The following is a 19,018-nucleotide window of genomic DNA, read 5'->3' as shown; positions in this document are numbered from 1 at the left end:
AACATTTGGTGCGGTTCGCCTTCGCACTGCTTCGTGCCAAGAACCTCTGAAGGAAATGACACAAAAACCTCAGAAGACACTTAGTGCAACTTCCTTCTTTACAAAATGTAAACAAGATTGAGGAGCATCATATTTGTAGAATTTCCCTTTCGTCTTTGGCAAAAGGCCACAAGCCATTTCTCCCGCTAGAGCTAGACATGTGCGTTTGTTTTGTGTCTACATACCCAGAATGCACTGCGGTATGGTCTGCTTTCTGCTTTTGGAGTACAGTCCGCTTGCATTCGAACAGCACCAGAGTTCACTTCCACCAAACCAACCCTATGGTTTTAGGCGGACTCGGGTTCACATCAGAGTTCGATGGCGCATTCCCGTCTCCTCGAACGAATCTGACTCTCAAGGCAAGCGAAGGGCTGTTGTAAGCAGGGCTGATGTTAATGCACCCATGAGGGCAACTTGTGTTAGTTACATTTAGTCTCTCTCACTCTAGTGGTTGTAAATACTTTGTTACGAGGAAAGTCTAAAATTCGAGCTCCTCTCTGATCAATCTCCTTCCACATTAGTAGTTTCCACGGAGCGTTGTCCTCTGTTCTCGGCCGACTGTATGAATATACAAATCCTCACTCTAAATCTCACACGTTCTCCCCCTCCTCGCCATCCCCCCTGCCACCGCCCGCTCCTCCCTCACCTCCACCCCCCCACAAAACCCCATGCTGAAGCAATTATGTCCAGTGTGTGAGTCTTCACAAGCAGTGTGAGGGTGATTGATGATGCTGTCAGCGCAGGGAACATGTTTTAACGTCAGAATAATCTGCCTGCTAATATATTACATCCACTGGATAGGGTTCAATCATTACTAATAGCACTGCTAAGTTGGTGAGAGGGGGCGCACGTGGCTCAGAGGGTGTGTGCGTGCAAGTTGGTGTGTGTGTCTCATTAATCAGAGAAGAAGTGTAGGCAGAGAAATCTGGTAAGGCAAACTAATAAACAAGTAAGGAAAGGAGAAAGATGTTTACCTCTTACATAATTACCCCCCTCGTATCCTACAGTTGGCGAATCAGCCAAGACGCCGCCATTGTGAGCGCGAGAGTCTTACCACCTCTCGGTATAATGTCGTCTTATGATATGAAAGGGCCGGGGAAGAATGGAAGCACAATGGCATCAGACGCCTGAGAGAGAGGCAGCCTTGTGGTGTCTAATCCGTGCTGTCTAATCTCTCAAATTGCTGTGACGTTTGATGAAGGGGATCCAGTCGGGAGCGAGGAGAGAAGCAGCCCCGGTCCCACTCATTTCTTCTTTTTCCCCTTCTGTCTTATCCGTTCTTTTTTAGTTCTTTGCTGATGTGCAGAGCATACATCCAGCTGTGCGCTCCCCTCCTCTCAACTCCTGAACAAATCCGTCTTTAAATACAAGCTTGGGTTGTTTACAGCAGCTCCCTGCCTCCAGACACCATCCGTTCGGTTGACATTGCCCTCTTATCTGCCATGCGGCCCTCCCCCCCACTTGCTTTCTATTACCACAGTCAGGTAAAATATGCATGTAGCCGGACTTGTATGTACACAAGCATGTATATTTGAAAGAAGGAAAGGAATGGGAATACACTATGTGTGCGTGTGAGTGTGCATAGGGGGAAAATCTCTAGGGATAGGTGGTATATTCTGCTGGTGTCAGCTGGCTCCTGGCCTGCAGATTAATATATATGTGTGTGTGTGTGTGTGAGTGTGTGTGTGTGTACATGCAAACAAAAGGCAGCTCTCACAAAACACCCCATAAACAGATTAGCTCGTCTGCAGTGAAACAAAGGGTTAAGAGAGATTGGAAATTTCACAGAGAAGGAGTGGGTGTGCGTTTGGGTTGTGTTTGTGTGCCGCGCGGAGGGTGAGCGGGGGACCGGCGTGGCGGTGGAGCGTTGTGATCGCTCTCCCTAATACTGTGTGGAGAATCTCCTCGCCAGGCTCAGCTGCCAATTCTCTGCACTGTAACAGTCCCATTCTGCTCCTCAGCCCCCGTGAAACAATGCAGCCATGCTTTCCTGAGCATCTCCACACAAAGAGCCGCGGCGCTGAGACAGACGCTCCGAGTGAACTGAGACGGTGGCGGGACAATAGACTAAGAATGGTTTTGTTTGCCATTGTGTTGCGCGTTTGTGAGGACAAACATTCATAATAATAATAATAAAAGGAAAGGGGAAAAAATAGGTTCTGAGGGATGAGCGACTTTCCGCTCCATTGTTGCAACTTTAAGAGGATGTGGAGTTTACAGAAGAAGTTAGTTTTGTTGGTCGCATCTGGACCAAAACTGGATCTGAAGCTCTTTTTTTTCTACATGGTTTGTCCTCTAGGTGGCATCTATGGAGACCGAGGACTATGGAAAGCTGAATGGCCACAAACAAATATAATGATGTATCCTGCTGGTGGTTGTACTGTCTACTGGTGGCAATGAACGCTGAGACAAGCTTCCCCACCGGACCGCCTTGCTGGAACCCCGAGCCAATCACGACAGCCGAAACAAGGCCTTTATCTACAGGGGCTTATTAAGCTAATTGAATTAGCATGTTGTGATTTCTGAACCCAAATACGATTAGCCTGTTATTACCGTGTTATCAGGGTCCCTTGTTACAGTAACAGCAGGTTGCTTTTGGCTGTTGCCTCGGCTCTTTTTCTCTCGCTCATCTTCGCGGGGTCTTTGGCATATCAATAAACTCACTCCTGGTTTATTAGCTACCTGGCACAGTTAGAAACAAACCTAGGATGTGAGAAAAAGTGTGTGGCAATCAAACCCACTCACATTTTGTCAAGTTACAACCACAGCCTTCAATGTGCGTCACTGGGGCTGCTTATGACAGAGCTGCATCTAGCAGACATAACTTTGAATTGACAGGTGATGATGATGCATGGCTGACATCAGTGTTTAGCCAAGAACAAAAACCTTAAGAAGTGTGCCAAACATTTGTATTTCACCCTGCAGAGTCATTGCTTTTCGAACCCACTTTTTGTTGCAATTAAAGCTGCAAATCTGTCAGCGTATGTGTAAAAGCCCTCAAAAACAGGAATAATTCAACAAATGAGCCTCAAACACTTTCCTTCCTCCGATACAAGGGGTTTTGATCGAGTTATTATAATTTACCTACGTTCACAACGATGATTCCAAGCTTGAAACAACAGTATGGTTTTCTTACAAAGCCATCATGGTACACAAACGTAACAAATAACGGGATACACGTCACAATGCTACATTCACACGTCGGTTAGCATCGTGAGCTGTCGGCTAACTGCGGCTAACAACAAAGTACGCATAAAGTCTGAAACAAAGAGCATTCACGAGCTTTTTAAGAGTTAGTAAACCAACTTACAACAGCACAGGTACTTTTATGTGTGAACTCTCACCTGAAAAAGGGAAATAATTTGACAAATGAGCCACAGAGACGCTCTTTGCTCTGCAACAGCGAAGAAGAAGTTGCGTGTTCTTTACCGCGGCTCATTACCGCTAGGCTCCCCCAGCTGGTCGACTCTGGTCATTACATCTACTGAGTCAAACTGTTGGCGGCTTGAGCGTTGAAAGCTGAACTGGAAAACTGTTTTCTGTAAGAGTGTGACTGAGCTAAAGACTGTCAACATCTCAGCAGATCAGGGATTTTCTGTGGAGAAAAAAAAAAGCAACCTTTCTTAAATTTCTTTCCCTGCGTTTTCCCCACATAAACTTCTCTGTCCCTCGCTCGTCACACGGCTCATTGAATTGTCACACGGCTGTGGACGTGGCAGAGGCCCTGAAACTTTCCCCTTTGTGATGTGCATCATGAAGCAAGGTGTGGTTTTGCCTCAGATGCAGAGATGAAAAGGTGGAGCTGAGCGTCGGTTCCACCAGCGGCTGAGACTGATTAGAGTAGCTGCAGGGCATCATTAGTCAGTCTCCTTCTACTTAGCAGGGCCGCGCTGAAGCCCCAGACAGCGAGAGCACAGCAAGGCAATGATGATGGCTGCCAGTTGGCCCCTTTTGTTTGCCCCCCCAAAAAATACATTTTGTGTTTAACGTCGATACTTTTCTTAAGTACATATCAGGATATCCTTCCATTGGTATTTCAGAAATTAAAGTAAATAACACCAAAGCATGCCACTGTTACATACTGGGAGAAAAAAAAGAAAAGTCTTATGTGAATCATGTCCCTTCTTCAAAAATTAAAGCAGAGTAATGGACAAACTTATTCCCACAAATTTGTACAACCACACACTAAGGGTGTATAATAATTGCAAAATAGTGAAAAGGATAAATGGTTTTAAACTTTTTCACAACTATAAAGTGTGGATTTTTTTTTTTTTTTTTAAGATTTAGGTCCTGTGCAACCAGTCTCCTTTGAAATGTAAATAAAGTCAGGAGAATAAGCCTATGTCATTTCATTTAAGAAAGAAACTCTTAAACATGGCCAATTTTTACACCCCAATAGAATTGTTGAAGAACCACTAATAACCTAAGAGGCAAAAAACAAAAGTCCTGTTGGAACTTTTCAAAGCCAACACCCAGGAAACTAATCTGATAACCTATAATGTACAAGAACCTCAAATGTTGATCTTAATTGCCTTAGTGTGAATGTTAAATATAAAAAGGCATTTTACAATCCAAAGCCATTTAGATTAGTACCATCATGTCCTCTGAAAGAACGTTAGGTTGATATTTTACCATTTTAGGTATTGAAGTCATTAAACTGAACCAAAAACAAAAAAATCCAAGTCAAAGAATGAGGAGCAAGGAATTAATTTGTGGTTAACCTAATTTGACACATTACATAAATTTCCCATTCCCCCCCCCCCCTGTTTGAGTAACTTTAGCTGTCTGCATTTTCTTGTGCACCTCTGGGGAAAAAGGAATTTCTCTTCAACACAAAAATGTTTAGTTTTGAAGACTTTATTGAATAATGCAAGTCATCTGCTTGGACCAGTCATCTGAAAAAAAAAAAAAAACAAGGGTTTAGCCAAACTGCATTTGCCACCTGCAATCAGCACTTTTAATAAATCTTTACCAGTTTCACAATCACATCCTCATCTGGTTAGACCTTCTGCCTGTTCCAGGGTTCTGGGCCATTTGTGGAGCATCAGAGCCATGTTCTGTCTCATAGTGCCTGGTCTGTAGTAATTTTTGCCCCTCACATCATTTCTGCTGAAGGCGTTATAGGTGCCAGGGGGGTACAGACCATACAGGAGCCTGTAGTCAAAGTAAGGGTAGGGAAAAGGGCAATGACGGGGGTAGAGAGAAGAGTAGCCCCACAAGCCACCCACACCAAGATTTGGTGTAGTGACAAGTGGAAGACTTTGGCCAGGCCACATACGACCAGCTGGATAACCAAACTCCTCCATCTGCTGCTGCTGCTGCTGGTGGTGGTAGTTCCCAAGTTCAGCTTTGGAGGTTTCTCCAGACTGAAGGGTCACTGGAGGAGAGAGAGGGGCGCTGGGACTCTGGGCTTGTGCACTTGATGCTTCCTCAAAGTCTTGAATTGTCCACTTTGATTCTGAATGTTGTGGAAACATTAAACAGTTGGCATTCAATTCATCCACAGATTAGTTACACCAAGTTTGAGACCCATTACCTGGGAGGGAAGACTGACCAGCTGCAGCCTGTGGCGAGCCAGCAGCAGAACCTGGTATGTAAGGAGCACCACTGTAGTAGCCTGCTGGAGCAGAACCTGCAGCGTATCCAGCAGCAGGCACGGCGCTCACACCGACAAACACGGGCTGCACAGACTGGGGCCGGCTGGGCTGCTGCATGAAGACACCTGCAGGATCACTGGAGCCAGAACTTGCTCTGCGAAAAGCAACATTCCCTCCTGCACTGGTGCTGCTGCCGCCTCCGCCACCACGGCTGCTGCTGCTGCTGCTCTGGTGTTGAGACTGCAAACCTGGTTTGCCCAAGAGACATTTCCCAATTAGATTGAGTCACTTTGTGCAAAGGAAAATCTGTATTAAATACCTTTAACTGACAATCCACAGACATCCAGAACCAACCAGGCAAAGAGGGACACCCTGAAAACACAAGAAAACGTCACCAATTGATTTTTAAAAAGCCAACATGGAGAAACAAGGGCACATGCCTTACCCCAGGAGGAGCTGAGCAGTCATCATGGTGAAGAGCAGCAGTGACACTGTGACAGCATGAGGGCTTAAAACTGTGGGCAGGAGCCAGCGCTGACCAATCAGAGCCTAATGAGCTAACGACGCACAGCTGGTGAAGAATCGCTTCAAGAGAAGAAGATGAAACTTTAGAGTTCAGCTTTTACAGTTTATCTCTAACAGCGCATCGCAGCCCTTTGAACTTGGAGACGTGTGATGTGTAAGCTTGGTGTCAAGCGAACAATCTGCAGCACTGCTCTCTGCTTTCTGTGACTGTCCACTTCCATGTTGGAGCTGTGCTGCATATTCTCTCAGGTAAACTAGCTTTTGTAAAAAAATAAAATAAAATAAATAAATACATAAATAAATAAATAAAATAAAAAATGCCAGACAGATATTACCGGCTTAATGTAAAAAAAACGTGAAAATATTCCAAAATTTTGACCAACCTCCTTCTCCTCCAATCTTTCACATATAGATCCAGATGTTCTCTGAAGGCAACGTGTGTTGTGGGTATTTCATTTCCACATTTTGACGCCAATCATTTTTGGTCCATGGAGCGATATCGCATTCAAAAGTCTTTTTTTTGGCAAACTGAAAAGCCCAGCAATATCAACTGCTTTTGCAGCACTTGGGCATATTTCAAGGTAACATAAGGGTCGGTTTCAACATTTTCTTCCTGTCGTTTAAAACCGAAACATAAAGAATAATTACCATATTAACTGATTCAAGTACACGGCTTCGAAATGACACATTTCGTCTTTTTTTTTTTATTGAAATAAACAGGATTAGTTTCCTTGCCAATCCTGTGTGTGTGGGTGTGTTGAAATCCCAAATAAAGAATACAAAACCAGGTAAATTCTGGAGAAACGGAAAGAAGAATCTAAGAATGAAAGAGTTGCAGCAGCGGTTTTAGAAAGCCTTGATGGAGAGAGATTATGTTTAAAGTCGTATGACACACATGAGAGTTGCTGTGGATGTATAGCTTGTGGACTGAAGAGACACACAGAGCGCTCCTTGTTCACCGGCTGGCTTTAGGGGTACCGTGGCCGGCCGAAAAATGGAGACGCGACCATTTGGCGGTACCTCAGTGCACGGATAAAGAGGAGTCCGTGTAGCTTCCACATGGGTGCAGCGCGGCCATACGGCGCTCTGAACCCTCTTCCTCCCACACTTTGCAGAAGCGGAGGCCTCTGAGAGAGCAGCTTGGGAAGTCAGATGGTCTCCCTGAGCCTGTGATTAATATACTGGAGCTGCTCTCCACCACCTCCACACCGCACTGTCCTCACCTCCAATTAGCATGCTAATGAACCTGCATATGTGTGACCATGTGCATAGAAATGTGTGTGTGGGTGTGTTGTTTCACCTGAGGTCTATATCCAACTGTGCAGCATAAACAGAAATAGGCTGCCATTCAAAAAAGAAAAAAAAACAACAGCAGGCTGTTGCTTGGCTAACAGAGCTCACAGAGCACACACACACAAAGTGTGTGTGTGTGTGTGTGTGTGTGTGTGTGTGTGTGTGTGTGTGTGTTGTGTGTGTGTGTGTGTGTGTGTGAGAGTGAGAGAGAGACAGTAGAGTTTGCTCCTGGTATTATGACACAGGGAGTATGAATGTTTTCTCTTGGCATAATCACCACAGTGACTGTTTGCATGTGGACGTGAGTCGTCACATGTTGGGCGAAACGTGTCCTCCGTGTTTGCTGTGTAAAGACGCCGAGAACAAATGAAGTGAAACAATTTCAAAAGCATGCTTAAAGCTACAAGATAAAACTTTGATATATTTTTATATTAATTGAAGTTTCAAAAGCGTTCATTTTGGGCACGTTTTCTCGCAGAGGAGTCTTGTTTACTGTGTCTAGAAATGTCGATGCGTTCGGAGGCCTGGCTGAGTAATCGAATTCTGATGGAACCTCGGTTCGGTTCGGCTGACGGGAACTCTGGTGAGGTTCGAATGCAAGCGGATGGGAGCGAGAGACCGCCCCAAAAGCAGGAAGTGGACTGCAGCGCAGGGGATTGTGGGAAAACAAACGCGTGTGTAGCGCTAGAGGGAGAAATGGGTCCTGGTCTTTTGCCAAAGACATTAAAAAAATTAATTAATCCTACTGCCGCTAAAATCTGATGGTCCTCCATTTTTGTTTTGTGAAGAAGGAAGTCGCGCTCCTGTCTTCTTCTGAGGCTTTTGTGTCGTTTCCTTCACTTGTTCTCGGTGCGGCGCCACCACAGGCAAGGAGAGGGAACGCAGGTTTTTCGAAGGGTTTGGATCGTCTTCTAGTTTTTGTGTTGTTTCCTTAAGTCAGTGATTCCCAATGTGTGGGGAGCGCCCCCTAGGAGGGACGCAGCGGGAGCGGATAAATGAAAAAAAAACTCTCAGGGAGCTGTTCATGTTTTAACCTCATTTTTTGCACAGAGGCTTTTTTATGTAAGTTGAATATTGTTACAAATAAAAAATATATATACATATTAAATGTTTTTTAGGTTTTTTTACATGCTCAAAGTGAATGAAAACCAGCTCTTTTCCACTCAAAACGACCAAGCCAAAGAGGTCGATTTGATTCAGTTCCTATTACATGACAAAAGCTCAAATCTCAGGGGCGACAATTAGAATAAGCACACAATGCACTCAACAAACACAATTAATTAAACAAGCACACCTCTATATTTATATATTGCCTCCTCGGGATCTTAATTATTAGTAAAAACAAGCAACTTCGCTCGCAGTCTCACAAAAAGCCGCTGGATTCACTAATCAGGACCAAAATACAAGAAAGAGCACATGAAAGAGACCCGCTTTGCTTTGATTCGAAACGTACAAGATGCTGACCACGGGATTATGCGCCGCTGATAAGGTAATTAACAGACTATGATAGTGTAATTAAGCAACCTCGGAGAAGAAAGGCTGCTGGAGTGGCGCGAGGCCGCCGCCGCCCGTCGCACGCCCAAGGCGCCGCTTTAGAGGCCCACCGTTTGGGCCGGTGGCTCTGCGCGGGAAGCGACGGGGGCCCACTAAGCATTAGCTGGCAAACGCCAAATAACTTCATTGTGATGGAAATAAAAGCGCCTTTTGGTGTCCTTTTTTTTTTTTTTTTTTTTTTTTTTGTCGATTGTAAAAAGGCAAAGATCATGTCACAGAAACAATGTGGGTTGTTAGGGAGCCGCTCTCTTCCTCTCTCTCCATATGTCAGCGTTCGGCCTCAACAGAGTTCAGTCTATAAATGGCGCCAGCTTGAATTCACGTGTTTACCTTGCACCGCTTTATTGAGGATGCATCTTCGTAGGGCTGGCCTCGCCGAGTGCACTTCCTCCCCGCCCCCTTCTGCGAGCACTGAACCAGCACAAATTCTGTTTCATTCTATTTATTTGTTTATTTACTCTTATCTCTTTTCCATTTCAGAGGCTTGCTATCAGAGACCTGCAAAACCTCAGAAGCCGAGTGGCTCGGGGAGCCGGGTTTTTTTTTCTTCTTCTTCTTCTTCTTTTTTTTTTCTCTGCGTGCGCGTACGTCTGTGCGCTCCAGGATGAAATTAAAATACAAATAGAAAAGGAAACAGAGGAATCATCACTTTTTGTTATCGTCCGCCGCACGCTTTTTTTTTCTTTTTCTTTTTTGCACTTCCCTCTGTTCACAAACTGCCCCAGGGCACCGAAACAGAAAATGCTCAAAATGAACTCACAGGATATCTTTTAAGTAATATTATAAACAGTCGGGGGAAGGGAGGGGGAGAGATTTACTGCCAAAAGCGACTTGTCATGAAACTACTCATAAAATCTCGGACCTGCCTTTTCATTGTAGAAACTGTGTCGAGCCTGATGAAACTATCCACACCCCCTTTTTCACATTTTCTCACAATGAAATTGCAAACGTTATCGTGTCCTTGTGGGGTTTTGGTAGCTAAGCTTGCAGTTGTGTCGTCCATTTCTAGATGACGGATTGTTGGAAAGGTTTTTTCCTCGTTCTGTCTTCCGTATTCTTTGGTGTTTTTACTGAGTTTTGCTCATTAGTGTTTTCTACCTGAGTGAAGTTGACCCCCCAAACGTTTGTGCTGCAAAATTCCCCTTTTGTGCCGCTGCCATTTAAAAGATAACAAGAAATTTCTCCAGAGGTCATGAAAGGTCAACCAGCTCCGCATTCTTCAAATCAGACAAATGCAGTGTCAATCAAACAAAAAACAAACAGCAAAACAGCAAAAGAAAAACAAAAAAATTGTGCTGCTTTGGCTTTGAAGATATTGATGAAAGTTTCAAGGTCAAAAGGTCAACCAGCCGCCTCCCCCCACATTTTTACAAAATCAAAATGACCTTTAAACTTTCATTAATGTCTTCAAAGCCAAAGCAGCACAACATTTTGTTTTTTTCTGCACAAACCAGGAGAAACGTTCGACAGCGTTTTTGTCTGATTTGAAGATGTTTGAAGATGGAACATGAGGATCTGGTTGACAGTAACCAAACCAAACCGAACCTGAAAACCAAATCCACAACAAAACGGAGCAACTCAAGCATGCGTTGATGTGATTCTCCATGTGTTTTTGATGAACTGCTACTTCTCTCTGGGGATGAATTGAACTGAATTGAATGTCTTACAGGGAAAGATTGGAGGGGAGGAGAAAAGAGTCTAAAAGAGCACAAAAATGATCAAAATAAAAGTGCACTCAAAACCGAACGGCCTTTTTTTACGGTATCTTTACCAAAAAAAAATTTACTTGTATGCTTTGAAACGTTTGTAAATAAAGTCTGCTGGCTTTATATATGTATCACGTGGAAATAAAAGCAGTTTTACAGATATTCGGATGGTTTTTAACCCAATTTTTAAAAGGTGAATTTTAAAATAAATAGAATCTTTTTGGTACAATAACCCTTGTGATAGGTGACAAGTTTCAACCCAGTTTTGGATAATTTTAGCTTTAAGCAGTGGTCAATTTAACTCAACCTTTGGTTAGTTGCTAATATGTTGGGTCAAACCATCAACCCAACCCAGTTGAGTTAAATCGACGCGGCGTTGGGTCGGTCCAAAATTTGTTTAGTGTGCAGGTATGAGATTTAAAGGGGACACATACATGCACACCACACTTTTCAGAGTTTCATTGTTTGGAAAAAGAGCAGTTTGTTGGTCCGTATAACAGTGTTTCAGTAGAACATGTTGAAGGTCGAGCTTGTATGAAGGTAATGAATACTTTTGGAAGGTTTTGTAAAAAAAAAAGAAAAGCTTTCTGTGAACACAGATGTGTTTATTTTTGTCGATGAACTCTTATAGAAAAGGATTCAAACTGTGCAGTAATAAACCGTCAATCACTGCCTGATTAACGTGACCGTCCTCACCGATCGTCCCCCGGTGTGTGTGTGTGTGTGTGTGTGTGTGTGTGTGTGTGTGTGTGTGTGTGTGTGTGTGTGTGCACGCGCGCGGGAGTCCGGTCCACTCAGGAGGAGAGCGCGAGCGGTCTCACCCAGAATCTCAGGCGCCGCTTTTGATCTCGCCCAAGCCAAACAGGGAGAGAGATGCTCGCCCCTCACAGAGAGGATTAAATATCCCTGAGTCGGGACATCGCAGCTCTCTCTCACCGCGCTCCTTCCCCTCCTTCCATCCCTCCTTCCTCCTCTCCCTTTCTCCCCGCTCTGGTTATCACTGAGTCTCCGGAGAGGCTGGAGGGGAAAGGGAGAACTCCAGAGGACGAGAGGGGCAGAAAAGAAAGTAAAAGTGAGGCTTTTGGGGTTTTCAAAGGACTTGAACTGTCTCACCCAGTTTGGACGGATCACGGCTCTGTCTTCTTTGTGTGTGTGTGTGTGTGAGTTCAGAGAGGTATTGTCGAGGTCACAGAGGAATGACTGGGATCTCGCTTGAAGCAGGATTTACTTAAGAGTTGGTAGGTTGTCGGAGAGGAGAGGATTTGTTTAAGAGAGGAGGGAAAGAGGCAGATGAAAGAGTGCAGGAGGTCCGAGTTGTTGTGCTAACCCCCAGACTCTCAGAGGTTCCACCTTTTTTCACTTCCGACTCACACAAAACTCTGGGAAACGCTTTTATTTAAAAAAAAAAAAATCCTCTGTGACCACATGATAGTTTCCTTTGATCCGAGAGAAAAATGAGCTTTTTTTTCTTTTCTTTTTACACTGTAAAACAATTTTTTTCTTTCTCTCCCTCCACTTTTTCATTTGTCACCGTTTAGGCGTCCGGGTCAGAATGATTTGGCAGGACGCCGCCAACACTGAGTCGGCGATGAAAGATCTCCTTTCAGCCCGAGAGCGAGGCTTTTCAGAACGGGAGCTCTTTGGCCAGGAACCAGCTGTTTGCTTCATGAGGCAGGTGCAGGTCGAAACCTGGAGAAAAAAAACAACAACAAAACACTACAGGGAGAAACTGAACAGGAAGTGACATACAAATGAGTTCAGATGAAGAATATGTCGATTGTAAACAAATTTTGTGAGCTTGAGATTTGTTGTTTCATGTTATAATTTTTATTTTTATTATTTTGACCCATTGGCCTTGAAACAGTTTAAATACTGTTCAACAGATAGCTTCGACACACAAAACAGACGTTCAACCAGTTTTATGAAAAGACGTTACGGAAGAGGATTAGGACCAAAACAGCAAACATACAAAAAAAAAAAAGGAATTCTGACTTTAATCTCATAAGTCTGTCGTTTTCTATCTTGTACAAAAATCACACAAATCCATCTTGTTTCTACGGAAAGTTAAAGCCAAAAATTTATTTATTTTTTTACTTGGTGGCACCAATATTCTTCCATAAGTGGCAGTAGTAGGCGCACTGTAAAAAAACAAAATCTATAATTTACGGTTGAAATACTGGAATTTTACAGAATATGACGACACATCATATAAATACGAATTCTACCATGATTTTATATGTTTAAATTCTGGCATCCATAGATCCTGGTATTTTACCATAAATTTTACAGATATATTTTTTTAACAGTCTGGCAGCCATTTTGATAAATTCTGCGTATATTGTCCAAAGATGAGTGAGCGTTTTCTTTTGCCTCGTTTAACCCAGAAAACACTGAAAATGTTCAACAAAAGAAAAAATACTTGTGTCCATCAAACCGCCGTTCAGTCATTCTTAATCCGACTTAAGAAAAATAAACATGGAGGCCGCAGGGTTTTGGGAGCAAGTACTTTATTGTATTTCCTGAGGTTATTTTTTCTCAATGAACTGAATGATCAAAGTAAAAAAAGAAAGAAATTTCAGAAAGTGTAAATACTTTTTTCACAGTTTTTGTGGCACAAAAAAAAAGATGTTTCATGTAACTGTTCATTTCCTTACTTCCTGTTTTGAAGTTTAAAAAAATCCCTTTGTCAAGTTAAATCTTTATTCAAACTAAACTCATGTACAAAACTCTCTCTCTTTCTTTTACATTATTAACAAAACAAGAACGATTGTAAAACACGATTTTTGCCACAGACAGCAAATTCTAACCTCACTTGACGCATATCTTATTAGTCCAGTGAAGTTTATTTACAGGTTTTGTGAGCCTGTGTCAATTTTTGTTAGCACAGATTGTAGTTACATTTCAGCTATTTGCTAATTTCCTAAACAACTAAAAAACAAGTTGTCAAAGAAATTACAATTAAAATTCACAAAAAAAAGGGTAAATGTTTTCAGAATCGTACTCCAGCGTTTCCTTCAGGTTGGCGGTTTGGACCAGATGAAGACGGGACGTAACGAGGCCGTTTGGTTTCCAAACTGTCCGTCTTTCTGTCTGAATACCGTCGTCGTCAGCTGGACATCCTCCCGGTTCAGCGTCTTCGCTTCTCCTCGTTACAAGCTTGCGATTGTTAACTCATCAGCAGGGTCAAACTCTGGAAACGCACATTACAACACAGTCACAGGATCACGTTACACCATTTGAATAAATACAAGGCAATTTGTCATTGTCATGTCAGAGCCGGCCCGTTTCACTGCCTGCTTCGGCCCGTGTTCTCATCCTCCTCCTCCTCCTCTTCCTCCTGTGTCCCGGCCCAGCGGCAGGAAGCAGTAATGGTGATTGTATTAACCTCTTGTAGAAAACGCTGACCTTTGCTGCTGTTCGGCAGCAGGTAATGGCGGAGCAACACCAACCCAGACATCGTGTGTGTTTGCGCTCAGCCGAGGTTGATCGCTTTTGGGGGATTTCATCTTCAGCAAAAGCAACAACATCGACGGACAACACGCTATTTTTAATTATCGATAATACTGTTGTGTGTGTATGGAACAGCCGCACATTTAAAGTAAATCCGATTATGTCAAAGCTTTTGTTCTTCAGCCCAAATTTCTTATGGCGTCCCTCAAGGGCCCGTTTTGGTTCCTGCTTTGTTTGCATTGACTACGCCACCATTCGTTTAAGAATTCAGGGAATATTATGTTTCCTGATGGAATGAAATGAATTTCTCAGTGCAGCTTCTCCTTTGACTTTCTACAACATATTAAAGACTGGTTAATATATGATATATATATAAATATATAAATTAAAACTCAATGAAAACAAAACTTCTCTGTGTCAGTAAGCTGCCACCCTCTTGCTTTTTGGAGATTTCGTTTAATTGGAGAAGCAAGTGAGTGCAGCTGTCACTTTTCATCAGTCACATCAAAGTGGCAAAAGCAACATATTTTTATTATTATTATTCTTTCAAAAAAGACCCTCAGATAACTTATTAATGCCTTCATCGCCTCTAGATGGCACTACTGTAATTTACCGCCTCCCCACTGGTTTTAACAGGTTATTTTGGAAGAGGTGATGAAATCTCTCTGGCCTTGTATTGATTTTAATGTTTTTTATTCTTGTTTTGAAAGATTTGAAATAGTTAGGCGATGCTGGAAACTCATACAAACCCCTAAAGGTTCGCAGAGACCCTCCAGCAAGATGGCGTCTACATTCTGGTCAGTTTCAACACATTTCATGCAAATTTGATCCTCATTCTTTTTAAAATAAACTTTTCCAGACTTATTGTCCGGCGCAGTTATGAAAACGTGCTGCAGAAGTTAAAAGGGAATGAAGTTGAAATTAGTTGTAGGGAGAGCAAACATTGCACCAAAGAAGAAAGTTGTGAGCTGTAATGATGGAAGCTTAAAAAGATTAATCTCCAGTCAGCTAATATCGGCCAGTACTGGTTGGACGGGTCTGAAACGGTTCTGAGGTACGTTTTACAGAGCCGGGTCGTGGAGCAGCTACATTATATCAGTGAGGATTGTTGATTCTTTAAAAAAAAAAAACAGCTGAAGAAACATCTCCAGGAAATATGATGACACTCTTCTTTTTTTCCGATTTATACATATTTTTGGACAAAATTCAAACAAGATTAAGTCAAGAGTTGTTTTTTTTGTTGTTGTTGTTGTTTTTATGGCCAACTGGGATGTTTTCAATCTGAATGTTGATATTTTTCCATCTGGAAAATACCCTTGAAACTCTATTCTGCGCATTCGATCAGATTCAGGCCAGGAGCGTTTAGGAAAAGTGCACAAAAGAAAAATTATTGTTAAACTTGACCAAAAACAGCAAGAAAACTACAAGCAGAAAGCTGTAGCAAAATATTTCTCTCTTGTTTTTTTTTCTGTCATGTAAAACACGTTGAGTTGCTCTGTTGCTGAAATATTCTTTACAATTAAACTAGCCTTGCCTTGCTCATTTGTACTTCAGCTGGGATCTAAATAAGCCACAGTCTAATCAGTTATATAGTATTTCATATTTTCTTCACTTATTTATTTTTTTTTTTTCAGATTTTTCTGTTAGAAGCAGAAATGAACGCCCATTTCGAGGAATTCGTTCATTGAAGCTTATCTTTATCATGAAGCGCAACATGAAATCAAATCAGTCTCGTTTTGAACACTGACCCAAAATACATGGAGCCGAAGGCATCTAATCAATTACAGAAAACAGAAGCAATGTAGTTTATTAGTGTGAAATATTGCAGGTTTTTTTTTAAATCATGTCGCCGTTTAGTCCATTGGCCCACTTAGTACCTACCGACAGAAACATTACTCCTGGTTGTGATTTCATCTGAAACCACAACCTGCCACGTTTCACCCACCAAACAAGACTCTGAGCTATGATCAGTGAAAACGGGGTGCGAAATAAAGTCTTGGGAAAATAACACACAGTTCGTTTAACTTAAACATGTTTTTGAATGTTTTTTCTGAAAGGTTTAGCAGAATGCTTTGCTGGCCAGACAAAAAGACTGACTGGTGACAGATATGTCAGGGTTGAGCCAAAATGACCAAGCATGGACACGGAGTCGAGGTACGATCTGCTGAAAGGGGCTGCAACTGTGTAAACACGGTCAAATCTGTATTTATAGAAAACTCTGGTAACTACATCTGCTGGTATTTTACCATAAACTAGGAACGTTTTTATTGTATTTTTTTTATTTTTTATTTTTTTACAGTGCACAGTTAAAGTGCGTTGGCCACCTGTTGACCACTGGGATGATCTGCAGAGTTTGACCTCTTTACTTCTAGTAGAAAATACGAGTCTAAATGAAGGCAAGACGTTTTAGTTGAGCGATTTGGGTTCAGCATTAGAAACTCTTCAGAAATTCCACCTATCACACAGAGATTTTCCCTTCTCGCTTGACGGGATATTTCCCCGTATTCTCTCCATCCGTCTCCTCCGAGTGAATCCTTATCAGTGCTTCAGGGACCGAGTGACATTCACGCGGGCGCTAATGACACCACAGGATGTTTCCCTCTCTGCTCTCCCCTCTCGCCTGGCTCTGCCTATCTGTTTCTGTTTCTCATTTGTGCTACTTTTCCCCCCTTGTTCTCGCTTCCTGGGCAATTAAACAGAAGGAAAAGTCCCTGTTGGTTCGTGGCGGTAATCAAACATCTTTTTCTTGTCCATTTAACATTGGGATTAATTTCCGACAAGGTTAATTAAAGAGGCCCATCAGATAGAACTGATTACCGCATAGGTTACCGCGGCAGCGCTGAACGTGAGGAACCGGTGGATTCAACTGGGCCGACCGAGCCGAAGCACAGGAAGCACGGGAAGCTGGGTGTAGTTAATGTGTGTGTGCATTCCTTCACAGGAGCATTTTGATTTACTATCATCCAGGAGAAATTGTTCTGTTATTTTGCTCTGACTCTTATCTATTGGCTTTCATGTGTTATTTTAAAAGAAGATTTTGATTACTAACATTAACCAAACCAACCTGTTCCTATGTCTGATGGACTTATTAAGAATTAAATCAACTGAAGTGAACGTGTTTAAGCATTATCACGTGTTCTGTTGTTGTGACGTCTGGGATGATTTTAGTTGGTCAGTCTCTCCTGGTGGCTGTTGGTTCCTGTTTCTTTAAACGGGGACAGGAAGTCTTGCTGTTTGATATTTCTTTATAGCTTACTTCACGTTGTCAGTTCTGGTTCTGCTTAACTTATTTCTTGACTGTACGGTTCGGGCGATAGTCGGGCCTGGGTGCGGCTAGAGAAAGTCACATGGGGGCTAGCTGCTACATCCACGTAGAAACACGTTAGCTTGAAGACACAATGGAGCCTGAACTTCTCAAAATCTGTAACGAGAACGCTACACACATTTTTATGGTCGATTTTCTGAGCTTTCTACAATGGTCACAGGACTCTGGTTTAGCGAGGATAGCATGTATTCATACTGTCGTAGTTTTGAGCTTGCTAGTCCAACCTCTCAAAACCATGCTAACACAGGCTAACAAGGTTAGAGACATACTCTGTGTGTGTTAAACTTGTGCCAGTTTTTGGATGCGTGATACATTCAGTAACGTTTCACATTTTGAAAATATTTTAATATTTCCCCCCTTTTAGTTAGCTTAGCATAGCTAGCTAAAGAAACAATGCTTTTTTGGCCAATGATTAGCTTGACTTGTTAGGTGTTTAACCTAACAACCGGATTGCCAAACTTTTTTTGGAAATCCAATCCAATCCAGAGAAAACTACATAAACTTTCCAATAGTTTTACTTTAAAACAGACAAGACATTTAAGCTAACCAGTCCGACAGCCTATTTCTATTCTGTTTTTTAATGATAGCGACAACAACCCTGTGCACATGATGAGAAAATAAAAAGCGTAGTTTCTATTTTAGTTCCAAAGTTGCTAAAATCTCTTTAGCGCCAGTAAGTCACCCAGGTTTCTCTTTTGTGTTTCTTTAAAGCTGCAGTGAGTTTTTCCGTTTTCCTCTCTCTGACTTTCCCTCACACGTGTCAATTCCTTCTCCTTCTCCTGCACCTCTTGTTTTTGATCGCGTATAATAATTAAGAAATAATTTTGGCAGCCACAGAGGTGTGAAAGATCCGCATCTAAATGTTAATTTCTCTCACAAGGTGTGTGAACCCGCGCGGATGTTAACGCCGGCTCCACGTTGGCTTCTTTTTGTTTGTGCACCTCAGTGTTTTCCCGGCTCACATGTTGTTTTTTTGTTTTGTTTAGTTTCTCTCTCTCTCTCTCTCTCTCTCTCTCTCCCTCTCTCTCGCTCTCTCTGTGTTAGCAGCCCGCCGGATCTGTCAACTTGGGGAAAATTTCCATTTTGCAGCTAACTCTGCAGCCTTTTGATGGGTACGTCTTGCCCACTTTTATCTCTCGGTGCGTCTGCAAACTAATTAATATTTTTTCTCTCTCTCCCTCTCGCTTGCTCTCCTTCAGGCAAATATTTGTTTCCTCAGAAGTGAGCGTGGGCAAACCTTCCTCGCAGCTCCATATGCTGCCAGCTGCCAATCAAGCGGCCCAGAACCCTGAAACTAATCGCTCAGCCCCCCCTCTGCTCTGCCTCTCCTCTTCCTGTCGTTCAGCAGGAAGAATGGAGAGTGTGTGTGTTTGTGTGAGTGTGTGTATAAATCAGTAAAACAGAAACGACGGATAAGTCAAAGTTAAAGGAAAATGTTCTGTCAGTTCACTCCGAACTGTCCTAATAATTGTATTATTATCATTAATACTAATATCAAAGGAACTGACTTGATTTGAATATATGTGGGA

General features: G+C 42.6%; 1 protein-coding gene across 1 annotated transcript; it reads right to left on the bottom strand.

Moving 5' to 3' along the window:
• Positions 1-4,894: 4,894 nt before the first annotated feature.
• LOC129362845 (uncharacterized) lies at positions 4,895-6,104 on the bottom strand. Its single transcript, XM_055034617.1, has 5 exons — positions 6,082-6,104; positions 5,956-6,008; positions 5,576-5,884; positions 5,012-5,497; positions 4,895-4,934 (listed from the first exon to the last, which is right to left on the bottom strand). Exons 1-4 carry the CDS (start codon positions 6,102-6,104, stop codon positions 5,031-5,033), a joined length of 852 nt encoding a protein of 283 aa, XP_054890592.1. The 3' UTR covers positions 4,895-4,934; positions 5,012-5,030.
• Positions 6,105-19,018: the final 12,914 nt, after the last annotated feature.

Source organism: Poeciliopsis prolifica, unplaced genomic scaffold (assembly GCF_027474105.1).
Source record: "Poeciliopsis prolifica strain line A6 unplaced genomic scaffold, Auburn_PproV2 SCAFFOLD009, whole genome shotgun sequence".
Taxonomy (NCBI): Eukaryota; Metazoa; Chordata; class Actinopteri; order Cyprinodontiformes; family Poeciliidae; genus Poeciliopsis; species Poeciliopsis prolifica.
Note: the sequence above shows the minus strand (reverse complement) of the source record. Positions and strands in the feature narration are given on the sequence as shown.

Excerpts from the sequence above, each read along its gene's own strand:
- LOC129362845 (XM_055034617.1), bottom strand. The coding sequence starts at position 6,104 with ATGACTGCTCAGCTCCTCCTGGG. Across the intron at positions 6,009-6,081 it reads ACTGCTCAGCTCCTCCTGGG|GGTGTCCCTCTTTGCCTGGT; the intron begins GTAAGGCATGTG and ends TTGTGTTTTCAG. Across the intron at positions 5,498-5,575 it reads TGGTCAGTCTTCCCTCCCAG|AATCAAAGTGGACAATTCAA; the intron begins GTAATGGGTCTC and ends CACAACATTCAG.